The sequence below is a fragment of the Berghia stephanieae genome, chromosome 3 (assembly GCF_034508935.2).
Source record: "Berghia stephanieae isolate SIO BIC M18660-M18661 chromosome 3, UCSD_Bste_1.3, whole genome shotgun sequence".
Taxonomy (NCBI): domain Eukaryota; kingdom Metazoa; phylum Mollusca; class Gastropoda; order Nudibranchia; family Aeolidiidae; genus Berghia; species Berghia stephanieae.
In genome coordinates this window covers 82,798,573-82,817,513 of record NC_088362.1, presented here as the reverse complement: position 1 = coordinate 82,817,513, position 18,941 = coordinate 82,798,573, and the positions used below count along the sequence as shown (strand labels likewise).

The 18,941-nt window shown below is 38.0% G+C and overlaps 1 protein-coding gene across 1 annotated transcript; it reads right to left on the bottom strand.

The window, feature by feature from the left end:
• Nucleotides 1-5,005: 5,005 nt before the first annotated feature.
• Nucleotides 5,006-17,548, bottom strand: LOC144969363 (uncharacterized). Its single transcript, XM_078908473.1, has 5 exons — nucleotides 17,545-17,548; nucleotides 15,972-16,061; nucleotides 10,243-10,376; nucleotides 8,286-8,769; nucleotides 5,006-5,141 (listed from the first exon to the last, which is right to left on the bottom strand). The coding sequence occupies exons 1-5, from the start codon at nucleotides 17,546-17,548 to the stop codon at nucleotides 5,113-5,115; spliced, it is 741 nt and encodes a 246-aa protein (XP_078764599.1). The 3' UTR covers nucleotides 5,006-5,112.
• Nucleotides 17,549-18,941: the final 1,393 nt, after the last annotated feature.

The following is an 18,941-nucleotide window of genomic DNA, read 5'->3' as shown; positions in this document are numbered from 1 at the left end:
ATGGGAATTGAGTACCAGAGGAGAATGAACCTGACACTATAGAAGGTGGGCGCCAGTGGGGAGTGAACCTGGGATTCAGGGAATTGCACACCAGTGGGGAGTTAACCTGGGACTGTGTAAAAAGGATATCAGTGGGAAATAAACCTGGGACTAAAGGGAGATGGATACCATTGAAAGTTGAAGCCGGATATGGGAGTTGAGTACCAGAGGAGAATGAACCCGACACTATAGGAGATGGGCGCCAGTGTGGAGTGAACCTGGGACTCAGGGAAGTGCACACCAATTGGGAGTTAATCTTGGACTGTGGGAGATGGATAACTGTGGGTATCCGAGCCGAACTATAGGAGTTGGGTGCCAGATGAGAATGAACCTGACACTATAGAAGGTGGGCGCCAGTGGGGAGTGAACCTGGGACTATGTAAAAAGGATATCAGTAGGAAATAAATCTGGAACTAAAGGGAGGTGGATACCATTGGGAGTTAAAGCCGGATTTGGTAGTTGGGTACCAGAGGAGAGAGAAACCTGACACTATAGGAGGTGGGCGCCAGTGGGGAGTGAACCTGGGACTATGTAAAAAGGATATGAGTGGGAAATAAACCTGGGACTAAAGGGAGATGAATACCATTGAAAGTTGAAGCCGGATATGAAAGTTTGGTACCAGAGGAGAATGAACCTGACACTATAGGAGATGGGCGCCAGTGTGGAGTGAACCTGGGACTCAGGAAAGTGCACACCAATTTGGAGTTAACCTGGGACTGTGGGAGATGGATAACTGTGGGTATCCGAGCCGAACTATAGGAGTTGGCTACCAGAGGAGAATGAACCTGACACTATAAAAGGTGGGCGCCAGTGGGGAGTGAACCTGGGAGTCAGGGAATTGCACACCAGTGGGGAGTTAACCTGTGAATATATAAAAAAGAATATCCGTGGGAAATAAATCCGGCTTCAACTCCCAATGGTATCCATCTCCCTTTAGTCCCAGATTTATTTCCTACTGATATCCTTTATACATATTCCCAGGTTAACTCCCCACTGGTGTGCAATTCCCTGAGTCCCAGGTTCACTCCCCACTGGCGCCCACCCCCTTTTGTGTCAGGTTCATTCTCCTCTGGTACCAAGCTTTCATATCCGGCTTCAACTTTCAATGGTATCCATCTCCCTTTAGTCCGAGGTTTATATCCCACTGATATCCTGTTTACATAGTCCCAGGTTCACTCCCCACTGGCGCCCACCTCCTATAGTGTCAGGTTCATTCTCCTCTGGTACCAAACTCTCATATCCGGCTTCAACTTTCAATGGTATTCATCTCCCTTTAGTCCCAGGTTTATTTCCCACTGATATCCTTTTTACATAGTCCCAGGTTCACTCCCCACTGGCGCCCACCTCCTATAGTGTCAGGTTCATTCTCCTCTGGTACCAAACTCTCATATCCGGCTTCAACTTTCAATGGTATTCATCTCCCTTTAGTCCCAGGTTTATTTCCCACTCATATCCTTTTTACATAGTCCCAGGTTCACTCCCCACAGGCGCCCACCTCCTATAGTGTCAGGTTCATTCTCCTCTGGTACCAAACTCTCATATCCGGCTTCAACTTTCAATGGTATTCATCTCCCTTTAGTCCCAGGTTTATTTCCCACTGATATCCTTTTTACATAGTCCCAGGTTCACTCCCCACTGGCGCCCACCTCCTATAGTGTCAGGTTTCTCTCTCCTCTGGTACCCAACTACCAAATCCGGCTTTAACTCCCAATGGTATCCACCTCCCTTTAGTTCCAGATTTATTTCCTACTGATATCCTTTTTACATAGTCCCAGGTTCACTCCCCACTGGCGCCCACCTCCTATAGTGTCAGGTTCATTCTCCTCTGGTACCAAACTCTCATATCCGGCTTCAACTTTCAATGGTATTCATCTCCCTTTAGTCCCAGGTTTATTTCCCACTCATATCCTTTTTACATAGTCCCAGGTTCACTCCCCACAGGCGCCCACCTCCTATAGTGTCAGGTTCATTCTCCTCTGGTACCAAACTCTCATATCCGGCTTCAACTTTCAATGGTATTCATCTCCCTTTAGTCCCAGGTTTATTTCCCACTGATATCCTTTTTACATAGTCCCAGGTTCACTCCCCACTGGCGCCCACCTCCTATAGTGTCAGGTTTCTCTCTCCTCTGGTACCCAACTACCAAATCCGGCTTTAACTCCCAATGGTATCCACCTCCCTTTAGTTCCAGATTTATTTCCTACTGATATCCTTTTTACATAGTCCCAGGTTCACTCCCACTGGCGCCCACCTCCTATAGTGTCAGGTTCATTCTCCTCTGGTACCAAACTCTCATATCCGGCTTCAACTTTCAATGGTATTCATCTCCCTTTAGTCCCAGGTTTATTTCCCACTCATATCCTTTTTACATAGTCCCAGGTTCACTCCCCACTGGCGCCCACCTCCTATAGTGTCAGGTTTCTCTCTCCTCTGGTACCCAACTACCAAATCCGGCTTTAACTCCCAATGGTATCCACCTCCCTTTAGTCCCAGATTTATTTCCTACTGATATCCTTTTTACATAGTCCCAGGTTCACTCCCCACTGGCGCCCACCTCCTATAGTGTCAGGTTCATTCTCCTCTGGTACCAAACTCTCATATCCGGCTTCAACTTTCAATGGTATTCATCTCCCTTTAGTCCCAGGTTTATTTCCCACTGATATCCTTTTTACATAGTCCCAGGTTCACTCCCCACTGGCGCCCACCTCCTTTAGTGTCAGGTTCATTCTCCTCTGGTACCAAACTCTCATACCAAGCTTCAAATTTTAATGGTATCCATCTCCCTTTAGTACCAGGTTTATTTTCCACTGATATCCGTTTTACATATTCCCAGGTTAAATCCCCACTGGTGTGCAATTCCCTGAATCCCAGGTTCACTCCCCACTGGCGCCCACCTTCTATAGTGTCAGGTTCATTCTCCTCTGGCACCCAACTCCTATAGTTCGGCTCGGATACCCACAGTTATCCATCTCCCACAGTCCAAGATTAACTCCCAATTGGTGTGCACTTCCCTGAGTCCCAGGTTCACTCCACACTGGCGCCCACCTTCTATAGTGTCAGGTTCATTCTCCTCTGGTACTCAATTCCCATATCCGGCTTCAACTTTCAATGGTATCCATGTCCCTTTAGTCCCAGGTTTATTTCCCACTGATATCCTTTTTACACAGTCCCAGGTTAACTCCCCACTGGTGTGCAATTCCCTGACTCCCAGGATCACCCCCCACTGTTGCCAAACTCCCATAACTTTGCCGGATATTGTCGGGTTTCGGCGGGTTTCGGCGGGTTTCGTAATAAAGCACTAATTCTTTTTTACGAAACCCGCCGAAACCGGCCGATAAACTTAGTCTCAGGTTCACTCCCGACTGGTGTACACTTCCCTGAGTCTCGGGTTCACTCCCCACAGTTGTCTACTTCCCATAACTTTGCTGTATATTGTCGGGTTTCGCCGGGTTTCGGCGGGTTTCGGCGGGTTTCGTAAAAAAGCACTGGTTCTTTTTTACGAAACCCGCCGAAACCCAGTCCCAGGTTCACTCCCCAATGGTGTACACTTCCCTGAGTTCTAGGTTCACTCCCACAGCCACCTACTTCCCATAACTTTGTCGGGATTCGTCGGGTTTCATCGGGTTTCGGCGGGTTTCGGCGGGTTTCGGCGGGTTTCGGCGGGTTTCGGCGGGTTTCGGCGGGTTTCGTAAAAAAGACACACCCGTCTTTTCATCGTACCTGAAAGGTACCGAGTTCGACTACCCGCCGCCTGTGTGACCTTGAGCAAGCCATTTCGCCCTAACTCACTTTGTGGCTGACACCTGAGCTAGTCAAGTTTCCCCTTGGAATAGACCCTAAAGACAACTTTCCCCTTGGGGACGAATAAAAGGAATTGTATTTATCAATTTTACGTATTTAAAGCCACAACTCTACCAAATAATCCATTGTTCCACTCATCCCCTTCCCATCAACCGACCAAAAATGTTACACTTTAAAGTCTCAAAACATGATATAGAATGATAAAATACAGTGTATTTAACAAAATCGTATGTCATTGTTTCCCTCCCATCAACAGATCCCAGCAACTATCTAGACAAAGTCAAACTATTTTCGTCTCAGAACTACGTCTGGAAGTTATAGAGAAGACCAAAAATAAAAAGGTGAAATCAGGTGAAACAAAATTTTGGCCAGAAAACTCGTCTTTCAAAAGTCGATCGATTAAATTACTCCTATCTTAGTAAAAAACAAAACAAAACAAAAAACCCTCACAAACCTGGGACTTGCGAATAGCTTTTGTCAATGTTTGGGTCGTATTAATCGATCTATATTTGAAGGTCGAGTTTCATGGCCAAAATTCTTAAAACGTGTTATTTTTTGTGATTTTTTTCCAAAATATGAATGACAAGAGTCGTCTACTTCCTTTGTTGGAAGCAGAATACTTACAAAGTGAAAATTATGTCTAAAAACGAATTGTCTCCAATAGAAATTGCGTGGCAAAAACCATGACAATGATTGATTTGACATATGTTTTTTGTTGTTGTTTTTTTTTATGGACACTTAAGTGCCAGTTTTTAAACAAGAAAAAGAAACAAGTCGTGCAGGAGATTCTGAGAATTTATTGAAGGCAAAGAATGTTGGAATGTTTTTTTTCATTTATATTTTTACAAATGTAAAAATTTTGATAACATTCAATCTTCCAAATTCTTCTTTTTTTCTTTCTTATTCTTCCATCCTCCTCCTCTTCCTCCTGCTCCTTTGTCACTCACCTACACACACTACTACACATATACATACATACACATACACATACATACATACACAATACACATACATACACACACACATACACACACAACATACACACACATACATCTACACACACATACATAACATCAACACATACATACATACATACATACATACATACAACATACATACACCAACACACACACACACATACAACATCATACATACATACATACACACATACATACACACACACATACATACATACATACATACATACATACATACATACATACATACATACATACACACACACACACACGAACACAAACACTCATTCTGATTTCATTCCTCTGTACCATGTCTTGTTCCAACTGAAATGAAAAAAAAAGAAAAATATGATTATAATGAACTATCAATTCTTGTAAAAATGCAGTTGATATAATTTAATCTTCCGGATGAATGAATTGAATCTATACTTGTGACGTAGTATGTGTTTTAAATACTTCCTTCCTTCCTGTATTGACAATTTATACATTATTGGTTCGCTGATTTTTTTAGATTTTGTTTTCAATCATTTGTGAGATTCTACTTTATATCATGTTGACAATATACAATATAATATGTGTTTGAAGATAATGATAATATGCTAGCATATGACCTAGTAACCCTAAAACATTCTTGTCACATCAATGTTCAAATATAAAAAGTACAAGTTCTCCACTTCGTTTAACTTCAAATAATTACCAAATATATTACCCAATCCCCAATGAACAGAATTCCTTAAATCCGGGGAGCGATTAAGTATTGACGCGTTGCGTTTAGTTAAAAAAAAAAGACTTATAACATCCGGCACATGGATATAACGGGAGTAATGCTTAACCTTTAACGTTGATAGTTTAATACTATTTACTAAGAACGATTCACAAAAGATGTTGACTAAAACCAATAACAAATAGCTGAACGACGTCAATTTTATTCCTTCTATTTTGACGAAGAGGAGATCAACCTTTAATGTGAGTCAACCAAGTCAATGGTGGATTATTACGTAAATTAGAACGAAGAAAGTTGGCGTCATTCGGCTCTTTTATTGTAATTAAATAGCCAATTGGGTGATTCCTTCTCCTTAAATCAATCAGATTATAAACGTTATGTCTATTAAGATGCTTTCTGGTTGTACTTTTCATCGGTGGCAAGAAATTGTGAATGGATATACTTAGAAAACAGTTCTATATATCTCATGCTATTGAAATACGTTGAAAATATATTAGAATCAAAATAAAGACGAGTAAATTAACAAACTACAACAAAACAAAAATAAACAAAATGTCGCACGTATGCAGCAATCATTCATCACAACAAATTATTAATTATTTCAGGTAGGGAATATTTTGTTTTTATAAGGTTATGAAATGTGAATTCAAGAATAGAAAACTAATACAACCTCTTCGTCATTGTGTAAGATGTTTGATTTTTCAATATATAAAATATAAAACATCATTCTAACAGAAATGTATATATTTAAGACAAACCTACTTGTTAAGTAGTGTATTTATGTTTTCATTGTTTTTTTGTTGTTTTTTTTTTTGTTGGAGGGGGTGGGGGGTTGTTGGTAGAAAAAGGGTTTTGAGTCAAAGGTCCGTGTTTATTATTATTTATTGTTTTGTTTATTATTTTTTTTTTTGAAGCTATTTATATTATTTATTTTGATTTCTATATTTTTATTTATTCATCACACTTTTAATATCTTTAGATAACTTATTGTATGAACAAGTAGTTACAATATTGCTTTCTTTCTCGAGCAGATGATTATTCGGTGGTTTTCTTTCTTCTTCCATTTTTCTCTCTGGCTTTGTCTAGTGCCATTAATACAAGCTTGTTCAGATCTTTATCTTACACCGGTACCTGACCCCTTGTTTCTTGATTTGATATAAAATTAACTCAAGTCTCAATTCATTATATTTCAGCTTGTACTCTATCCGCATAATCCGACTTGAAAACAAGCTTTAAATCTATCTAAAGACGGCTGAGAATTACAAGTAGAAAGTTTTAATACCTATGTTCAATAGTGACTAACAGATGGAAGATGTAACAAATACGAGCAAGAATAACTCAAGCCAAAAGGCTTCATGGACTGGGAAAACATTTTGAAAACAACAGATGTCGTTGGATTAGATCAGTCTTGAAGTGCTACGTGTGGCAATCTTGTTATAGGATGCGAAAGCTGGACTACAAATGCAAAACACAAAAGAAATTGAGCTTTTGAAATGTGGTGCTTGAGAAGGATGCAAGAATATGTTACTGCACACAAAACGAACGAAGAAGTGCTAAAACAAACATACCAACAAAGGAAACTAATGCCCTTAATAGCGGATCGACAACTATCCTTTTTCGGACACATAGTAAGGAAAGATAAAAATGAATACCTGGTAAGTTGTGGAAAAATAGCTGGTAAACGCGCCCGGGGGAGACAAAGAAAAACACTCATAGACCAACTGAAGGGCTTCACCAACCTAACAATCCAAGAGCTGTTTGAAAACGCAAGAGACAGGGAGGAATGGAGAGAGATAATTCATGCAGTATCCGAAGCCTGGACCAGGCATGGAACCTAGAAGAAGAAGAAAAAGACATGGCGTGGAATTTCAGGGTTTCACCATTTTTCAACATTACAGGATGAATGAAACACTCGTATTCAGATCGGAAGGTCCTGGGTTCGAGCCTCGCTTGGTGCATAGTTGATTCCTTGGAAAAGGCTCTTCACTAACATTCTCTCACCGTCCTCAAGTGTAAAATGAGTACCTGGCCATTAACAGCGTTGTCTGTCCGAAAAAAATGTAATATCGCTTGACGGACCCTTTGTAAAGCGATTTGAGCACGTTTAGTGGATATTGCGCTATATAAAAGCTCAAGTTTAAGATTTGAGTCCCGCTATAAGCGGCAAATAATCGAGTCCTTGGAAAAAGATCTTTACTCACATTTTTCTTTATCGTAGTCAGGTGTAAAATGAGTACCTGGCTGTTAACAGCTTTGTCTCTGTCAGAAACATTGTAACATCGCCTAACAGGCATCATGTTTCGTAAACATGTTAAGTGTTGCCGTTTATTAGGGACTCCTTGTAAAGTGTTTTGGGCATGTTTAGTGGATAGTGCGCTTTATAAAAGCTCAAGTTTTTTCTTGTTTTCTTTTTAGTACTTCCTTCATCACATGTTCTTGAGAAAGGGGAAATCAGAAACGTCCACGTCATATGTCTTAGTCGACGTGCAATCATTTGCATACAGGTCTGATAACCCAATTCCTTATGGAGTCCTTGTCTTAATGGATATCTTTAAAAAAAAAAGAAAACGACTCAAAATATTGTCCATTCCAACAACGTTGAAGTGGGTTCAGATGTCAAACCTGTATATGTACACGACGGTCTTAGTAAATTAAATTGACGTGTCTATTCCATTTTGTTATTGTCACTTATATTTTATAAGATAATTTATAAGATAAAAAAAGATAATTAATAATTTACTCACACAACTGCTGTCTTAGCAACGCCATCCTTCTATTACTGCTCCGAGCCAAATCGTCGATCAAGTTATCTGTCCACATGACAATCCTGTCTGGGTTTGGAGATCGACGCCACAGTTGGAATGTGTTCTCCATAATCAAGTCGAATTTTATTTTGATTATCTTCCGTTCCTCCTCAACGATAGTCCTCCATCTGACTTCAATGTCGTCTTCCTCTTCCTCTTCCTCTTCTTCTTCCTCCTCGTCCTCCTCCTCCTCCTCCTCCTCCTCCTCCTCATCATCATCACCATCATCATCATCATCATCATTGTCATCCTCCTGGCCACGATCGTGTTCATCTTCAACATTCTCTCCATATTCATTTTCGTCATCATTGCTATTGTCGTTCAAATTGTCCTCAATTGTCTCAACATCTATGTGTTCATCGTCGTCAATGTCTTCCAGTTCCCTTATAAATTCCTCCATTTGTGCAAGTTCCTCCATTCCTACCTGATCAGCGAGAAACAAAAAAGGGAGATTTTTTAAAAAAATTTGCGGCATATCCGTTTTGAAGCGTTTTACAGGATTGCTCAAAATGAGAGAGAGAGAGAGAGAGAGAGAGAGAGAGAGAGAGAGAGAGAGAGAGAACTGCTGATATTTCTGTACCTTCATCTCTGTGTCCACTTCAACATTGTTACCACAAATAATACATAGATCACAGATATAAAATGTGGAGAAATCTTTCATATTCTGATTACAATTACACTGTCCACCCACTGCAACACTTAATATGGTATGAAAATATAGTATCACTTATTATAATAACGTTTCTTTTGTTGGGAAGTGAAAAAGATCAATTTTAACGCATTTTTCTTGGACATCTTTTAGATGGTACTCAAAAGTATCAGTGTCCATAGTACCCAGCGGTGATAGCAACTGGTCATGGGTCACAAAGTGTTAATCGTGGTCTGCAAATCCCCAAAAACGAAAACAAAAAACAAAAACAAAAAACAAACAAACAAACAAAAAAAAAACAAAACAAACCAACAATGCAATAAAAAAAAAGTTTCATATGGCTGATATTGTAAGAGTGTTACTACAAAACGACGGCTGGCTGATGACTAGTACTGTATGAAATGGAAATATGAGTGCATTTGTCCAGCCAGTGGAATAAATGAAATCCGTGAAAATGCGCTAAATAAATGTGTGTTGAACCCATGACCTCAAGAAGCCGGAGAGCGGTTCAAGATAGACACAGTTTGATACCACTGTTTGTTGGGGGTTTTCTTTGGTTTTTGTTTTGTTTTGTTTTTATTGAGTGGCGGAAAGCTCTGACAGTAGCGCTACGCTCTCTCTGACCAGGCGGAGTTGTAACAGTAAGGTCGCGGAATCAAGACCCTTTCGGCGCGAATATTTGTTTAATTCTTTTTTGTTTTCTGGCACTTTTCTACTCACTAAATTGCTTGCTGTTAAATAAATGTTAATATTTCAAATTTGGATTGAAATGCAGTTTTTAGTTGGAGGAAGGTGGGAATTTATTTAAACTAAAATAAAAACACTACACCAACGAATAGAAGGAAAGGGAAGAGTGATGTGCTACTGGTGGTGATGAAGATAATGAGAGCGAGAGCGAGATGGATAAATGGATGAATAATATATATAAATATATATATATAATATATATATATATATATATATATATATAATATATATACATAATAATCCCTTTCCATTTAGCTATGAGGAAGGAGAGATAGGAAGAGAAAAGAGAGAGAGAGAGAGAGAGAGAGGGAGAGGGAGAGGGAGAGAGGGAAAGAGAGAGAAGAGAGAGGGAGAGAGGGAAGAGAGAGGGGACAGAGAGAGAGAGGAGAAGAGAGGGGGAGAGAGAGGGAGAGGGAGAGAGGGAGAGAGAGAGGGAGAGAGAGAGAGAAAGATAAAGAGAGAGAGAGAGAGAGAACAAGACGCCTGTTAACATATCTTTACCTCCATCTCAGTGTTCTCTTCCACAGTGTTACCACGGACATTCTGACACAGATCACACGTGTCGAATCTGGCGGAATCTTCCATACAATTACACTGTCCAATCTCTACTTCTGGAACTTCTGGAATCACCAGTTCTGTTGAAGTTAATAAAATAATAAAATTATGACCGATATCCTAAAAAGGGTATTATATGTGTGGCTTTGTGGTATTATAGTATGACACTCCCCTGAAGTAGCCAATGGCTTCGAGCCCTACTCTTAACGGCACAATGTTGAGTGCTTGGAAAATGCACTTTACTCACCTATTCTCACCTTGCTCAGGTGTAAATTTAGAAGGTGGTAGATAACAATGTTTTGCCTGTCAAATAGAAAATAGTGTGTAATATAGACTAACAGGTGTAATGACTCATTAAACATGTTCAAAGTTGCTGTTGACTTGGAGATCCCTTGTAAAGCGCGTAGAGCTTGTTTAGTGTATATTGCGCTAAATAAATTCTAAAATCTAAATTTTCAATTTAATGTCGTGTTGAACTTGGTGTTCACTTTTGAATTTAAGGATGAACATTCAACATTTGCAAAGAAATTCTTTTGTCCCACCATGAACACCTTTATCCAGGAAGGAATTTCATTTTTCAACAAAATGGTGCTACATCCCATACGAGCGAAAGAACAAAAGATTTTCTTCGATGTAAGAATACTTATTTCATAGAGAAAGACAGCAAGCCGTCGAGCCCACTTGGCCTGAATCCATAGATTACGCAATTTGAAATTTTTTGACTGAGAGTGTTTATAGTGGACAAAGATCTGCATTCACAGAAGAAGCCTTGAGAGAAAGCATTTTGTTATGATGGAAGGAGATAACCATTAAGGAAATCCGGAGGTACATTTCAAGTTGGAAAAAACTACGTTGGACATAAAGGGGACGGCGGTGCTTATTGATCACTTACAGTGCCAACTTTGCAATAGTAGGACCAAAATAGGCATGTGTTATATATATATATATATATATAATATTAATATATATATATATATAATAATATAATATATATATACGATTTCTTACATAATGAGGAGAATTATGATGAAAATAATCCTTTTGGTAACATGATTAATGTTTGCTAAAAATGGAAACAAAAGTTAAGATCTTCGCCATTTCACTCTCTGCAATATTGCTTCATTTTTCTCTGATATTGCATTTCTGAATACGATTGATAAATCACTGTATCTTTTTTTGTTTCTTGATTCTTATTCATAACATTAGGTGTAAGGATTTGTTTTATTTGTATTTTGATTTTTTTAAAAAATCCAATGAAGGGTCTCAGAGATAGAAACTGACAAAAAGCGGCGCGTTATATTATGACCACCTGCGGGGGCAAAGTGGCCGAGTGGTTAAGGCATTGCACTGTGATCCGGATGACCCGGGTTCGAGCCCCGCTTCAGGCACTATCGTTTTTGTTCTCTTGAGCAAGATTATTGACCGCCAATTTGTTCACTTGGACAACATTGGTGATTCCTGTTGACATCAGACATCTTGTTTGATAAGTTATCTATATTCCTTCGTGGAATGCTTAGGCGACGATATCTTATGATATCGTGGCGCAAAAGGCATAATTATATATATATATATATATATATATATATATATATATATATATATATATATATATATATATACACACACATATGTATGTGTGTGTGTTTGTGCTTCATTGTCAGACAGTGTGTGTTTGTCCGTTTCAGCCAAAGTAATTTGCAATTTAAGCAATTTTAGTCTGTTGTTGTCTTGGGGTTACAGCGCTATATAAATGTTCAGTATCATCATCATCATCATCATCATCATCATCATCATCATCATCATCAATGTTATCGGTATGAATATCATCAAAATACATTAAATATCATCCCCCAAAAAACTGCCTTGACTGGTATGCTGATTTTTCTGGAATAATTTTCTATCGTATTTGTCACCCATCGTCTCAAAATGGTATCATCTTTATGTTTTGATGAGGTCAACAGGGGTTCAAGAGTTATTTTAGACCTTCTTGACCAAAAATCATCATTTTTCTCTGAACAAATTATATACCATCATCATCAGCAACAACAATAATAATAATAATAATAATAATAATAATAATAATAATAATAATAATAATAATAATAATAATAATAATAATTATAATAATAATGATAATAATAATAATAATAATAATAATTAATAATAATAATAATATTAAAGTATAACATACTACTACTACTACTACTAACTACTACTACTACTACTACACTACTACTACACACACCACCACCAACCACCACCCCACCCACCACCACCACTACTACCACCACCACACACACCACCACCACCACCACCACCCACCACCACCACCACACTACTACTACTACTACTACTACTATAATAATAATAATAATAATAATAATGATAATAATAATAATAATAATAATAATAATAATAATAATAATAATAATAACAGCAGCTTTCAGCGTCATTTTCAACCATCAATAGAAAAAGCATAAATTTAACTATTTCAGCTGTGACGAGTGGCCACAACTCATCACAGTGTCCAAATCATAACAACGGAAATAATTTCATTCATTGACGAAAACTAAAACTTCCCTTTTCTGGTCATTTTAACTCTAAATTGTACGACTATGTGGTCTAGTGTCAAACAGTCGCCGTCTGATCGGCGGAATGTCCTAGGTTCGAGTCCCGCTCTGAGCGGCGCATAGCTTAGTTCTTAGAAAAGGGCTCTTTATTCATATTCTCTCAACATGAAAGATGAGTACCGGATCGTTAACAGAGTTGTCTCTGTCGGATAAAAAAAAAATGTAATTTCGCCTCACAGGCGCCATGTCTCGTCCTACATGTTCAGTGTTACAGTTGGCTAAGAACCCATTGTAAAGCATTTTGGCCACGTCTAGTGGATATTGCGCTATATAAATTAAATGATCTAGTTTACATTTTTTAATTTCCCTTTTTGCTCTCAGGTTCACCCCGTCCTATTACGAATTTCAGACGAAGTCGCAGATTACCCTCTACTTTGTCCGACAGTTGTCTACACACCTTTTTAGATCTTTATTTTACACAGGTCCAGATAGCACAGTTCGTAGAGCACTCGATTCACACGCTGTACCCGATCACGAGTGAAGTCGAGATTTTTTCTGACCATCCTGTCCACCCAGCCATGATTGGGTAGTTGGTTCTTTTTGATCTGGCGGATAGTACTTTGCAATAGACTAGCATCTCTCTAAAGCCAAAGCGTAGCAAATGCGGTAAACACTAAGGGAGTTAATTTTTGACATTTTACGCGGTTTAGTCCCTTGATTTGCGACCAATCATCAACACAATGGACATTGTATCGAACAAACGCTACAAAGAAAAAATTGAATGTATGAAAGAGATTAATCCATACGGCATAAAATCGGAAAACTGGACAAAGACTTATCAAGACATCTTCCAATCACGTATCATCATCTATCTATCTATCTGTCTATCTGTCTATCTGTCTATCTGTCTATCTGTCTTTCTGTCTATCTGTCTATCTGTCTATCTGTCTATCTATCTATCTATCTATCTATCTACTATCTATCTATCTATCTATCTATATATAGCTAGCTATCTATATATCTACCTATCTATTACTAATATTATTATTATTATTATTATTATTATTATTATTATATTATTATTATTATATATTTATTATGTGACTCTCTGTGACCTCCGCCTCGAAACGGCTGGGGGGGGGGGGGGGGGGGGTCGGAAGGAAGAGATAGAGGTGTGTGTGTGTGTGTGTTGAATGAGTAGAGAGAGAGGAGAGAGAGAGAGAGAGAGAGAGACTGCTTGTATGTGCATTGTAGAGGGCGGGAGTCTAACATGAATAATGATTGAAATATTTATTATTGATATATATATATATATATATATATTGTGTGTGTGTGTGTTGTGTGTATGTGTGTATGTTTCTTAGTGGTTTCTTGTGAAAGAAACACAGGGAGACAAAGAGAGAGAAACACACACACAGAGAGAGAGAAGAGAGCGAGTAGAGAAGAAAGAGAGAGAGAGAGAAAGAGAGAGACGAGAGAGAGAGAGATGAGAGAAGAGAGAGTAGAGAGAGAGAGAGAGAGAGAGAGAGACTGGTAGTTATAAAGAAAGGGGTAAATGAGGGAGGGGGTGGAGCAAAGAATAGGTTAGGGATAGTATATGAAAGCACTTCGTTTCAAAAGAATTGTCAAAGGCAATCAATGGGAAACACATTGATCAATGGATTGCAATTTTGAACATGGACTGGTCAATCATTTGATGCATTGTTACCATGTTGAGTCAGATGACAGCTTGAAGAGAGGGGGTTGGGGCTTAATTTGTATTGACTTACAGGAAATCATATAATTGAATCTTCTTGTTTGAGCTGCAACTCAATTCTTTAGGACATGTCACTAGTTACCACAACCCCTTTGGTCAATTGTCAGCTATTAAACTCTCCTCCCCTTTTCTTTGGGTTCACCCACATTGTCTATTGTCTCAAAAGTCCCACCCTCCTTCCACTATACACATGACGACACGATAAACCCGTCTCTCTCTCTCTCTCTCTCTCTCTATTCTCTCTCTCATCTCTCTATCTCTCTCTCTCTCTCTTCATTATTCTCATCCTCTCCCAATCTCTCTCTGTCTCTCTCTATCTTAAAAAAAAACAACATCCATCTATCTCTACGCTCTCTGTCACTGACTTTCTCTCTCTCTCTCTCTCTCTCTCTCTCTCTCTCTCTCTCTTTCTCTTCTCTTTCCCTCTCTCTCTCTCTAAAATAAAATATATATCTCCATCCATCTCTCTCGCTCTCTGTTTGTCACTGACTCTCTCTCTCTGTCTGCCCCTCTCTCTCTCTCTCTCTCTCTCTCTCTCTCTCTCTCTCTCTCTCATGTAAAGAACGTGATAGAAAGTTACGGTCCTGACCTAAAGCATTACGTCTAACGTAGAACGAGACATGACGACTGTTAGGCGATATAACATTTTCCCCCGACAGAGACAACGCTGTTAACTATCAGTTACTCATTCCACCTGAGTACGGTGAGAGAATATGAAATATGAACCTTTTTCAAGGACTCAACCATGCGCCGAGCGAGGCTGGAACCTTCCGATTCAAAAAAGAGTGGCATACCACAAGGCCACATGGCGGGATTTGGTTCTATTCTAATCTGACAATTAGGCTTTTCATTGAAACCAGAATCAAATGCATTACGAATAATAATAATAATAAATAAATAATAATAATAATAATAATAATAATAATATAATAATAATAATAATAATAATAATAATAATAATAATAATAATAATAATAATAATAATAATAATAATAATACAGCGCTCATTCTCGTGTAAAACACAGGCTCTGGGCACTTTACAATATAAATTTTCAATTTTGAGTGAAAAAAAAATGCAATGCATTGACTTCATAGCCAATTCATGGATTTATAGCGTCAATAAAAGCAAATTCAGTAAAGATGTGTCTTGAGATTCCTTTAAAAGGCAGGTAAAGACTTACATTCCCTCAGACCACGTGGTAGTTCATTCCAAATCTTGGGACCGAAATAAGTGTCGTGAATAGATTTTTACATCTCATTCACGATGAGAAATAAAATAAATAAATAATATGCACGAGGCATGTATCTCCACCGAAGTAGGAAGAACGCGATTTACTAAGTACACCTACCTAGATTTTGGTTGTCCGATGAGGAAACGTTTAATAGAAGTTCAAAATAGTCAAAGAGAGCGAGAAAGCGGCGACTGTCGCTTATATACCCTGACACACAGAATATGACGTCACAATCACAAACGGAACATCATGACAACAACTCACAACAGCCTCGATCGAGATAGTACACACCAACATACAAACACACAACATAAAAAAGGCATATTGTTCCCTACACAAGCAGACGATCTATCACCAAATTTTGTTCTTGATCTTTTGTCCAAAATTTTCGTTTGGTCACTACATATCTTAAAGTCTAATTTTCAGATTTACACATTGTGAGATATACCGGTGCTATAGATAATTCGAAGATGACGTCACTCAGGTCTTTATTATTGTTTTTTTTTTTGCCATCCGCGTTTATGAGTAATGCTCACTGAAATGTATTAACCCGACTATAAACGTTCATGGATACACACAGTTTTGTGTGTTGGTTCGCTATACTTCCGGATGGCAATGTTATGAGCTTCTTTGCCAAGCGCATGCTATCTATACCAGTCAAACACTTATAAACAAGACACGCTGCTTTGTAATATGTGCGCTTTTCAATGGACAACCAGTGGAGAGAGGCTAACAAAGTGGTTGCATGATCAAAATTTCTTGCTGCACTGTTCGCAGTAGTTGTAATTGTTTTATAGAAGCCTGAGGCAAGTTGACAAGCAGGGAGTTACAATAATCTACGACGGATTAGTTATGCGGTAAAGAGATAGATATATGAAATGACGAGAGAAATTATAATACTATAGAAAACTCCGTCCCACTGGTAGACATAATAGTTAAAAGATTAATAGATAGATAGATAGATAGATAGATAGATAGATAGATAGATAGATAGATAGGTATTCTTAAATGCGATAGATAGGTAGACAGACAGATAGATATAGAGAGATTAGATATAAAGGTATCCATAATTGCGATAGATATGTAGACAGACAGATAGATATACAGAGATATGGATAGTCAAATAGATAGATAGATAGTGTCCATAAATGCGATAGATAGGTAGACAGATATATATATATATATATAAATATATATATAATATATATATATGACTATATATAAATATTTATATAATAATATAGAACGATAGATAAGATAGATAATTATATGACACAGATAGATATAATGATAGGTATATGAATGAATGAATACATTGTTTATTGCCGTTGAAAATAATATTATGCATTCATCTTTTTTACAAAACAACAACTAGTAACAAAATATAAACATAATACTTTGAAAAAATAATGGTGTACATTTAATGTATATAACAATACTAATCGTTTAGAGAGATAGATAAATATATAGATGGATTCATAGATAACCAGACAGATAGAGTAAGAGATTGATAGATAGCTAGATAGATATATAGATAGATACATAGAAAGATAGATATGATTATGAATATTACTACTAGAGAAATAATATAGATAGTAATAATATAACAAGGTATAGATGGAGATTAATGATAATTTAGAAGATGGACATCAATATAGAAGTTAAAGTTGGCGAAATAAAACAATATTACCCATGTCTCCTCCGTGTGGAGATTTATTCAGAATCCATTTTGACATAAAATATCAAGAAAGTTCGTGAATTAAATTTGAAAAATTAGCGATAAACAATTTTTTTTCGAAATTAAGAATTAGGAATCAATGCATTCACTTCGAAACAAAATCGATGAATGATAAATTTCAGGTTCGGTTTAAGTCAACCATTACAGACAACGCAAAGTCGAAATTTGCTTGGATAAGCTGTCTTGAACCATAAGCCAATCAAATTAAAGGGGTGTAATTCAGATATATTTCGGATAGACCAAGGGGACGCTAACAATAGGCAAACAAGGTGGCCAGGGTAGTGACCAGGTTTTGCTGGCGGCTGTTGTTTATTGTGAGGCTATTCATAGTTTGTAAACCTGACACGGACCCCCGTCGAGTGCTGTCGTGAGCACCTTGTATCAACTAAGTAAAAGTTAAATAATAAAGAGTTATTGAAACACTGAGACACAGAGTATTAAATTGACAAAGAAAAATGTAAAGTCAATTTTATTTTTAAAATGTAGATTTGAACACTCATAGATCAACTGAAAGGCTTCACCAACCTAACAATCCAAGAGCTGTTTGAAAAAGCAAGAGACAGGGAGGAATGGAGAGAGATAATTCATGCAGTATCTGAAGCCTGGACCAGGCATGGAACCTAGAAGAAGAAAAAGAAGATTTGAACTCGGGATGTCATACATTGTTGATGTCACGAGTAAAGGGGCAGGTTTTGATCGGGGGTGCTGTTGTTGTATTTTTTTTTTCTGTCCATGCAGCTCTGATTGGGTTTATTAAATCTTACATTGTCCACGTATTCATCAAGTTCTAAACGTAAGACAGGATTCAATACTATTCCAAAATCTTGACAAAATATATTTTTAGCGAATAAAATGAAGTTTTTAAGTAACACTTGTGAGCAGGAATTGAGACTAAAAGAGGTCTAATTGCGGCTATGTGGTCTAGTGGTATGACACTCGCTTTCGGATCGGAAGGTCCTGGGTTCGAGCCTCGCGCTCGGCGCATAGTTGAGTCCTTGGAAAAGGCTCTTTACTCACATTCTCTCACCGTGCTCAGGTGTAAAATGAGTACCTGGCCGTTAACAGCGTTGTCTTTGTCCGAAAAATTGTAATACCGCCTAACAGGCGGCATGTCCTGTCCTACGTGTTAAATGTTGCTGTTGACCAGGGACCCCTTGTAAAGCGCTTTGAGCACATTTAGTGGATATTGCGCTATATAAAGCTCAATTTTTTATTTATTTTTTTATTAAAAGATTACTCACAGTTTGTGTATTTACAAAACAATGAGCATCTATTGGGCAGCAGTCATTAAACGTACTCAAAGCGCTTTACAAAGGGTTCTTAGCCAACAGCAACATTTAGCATGCCGG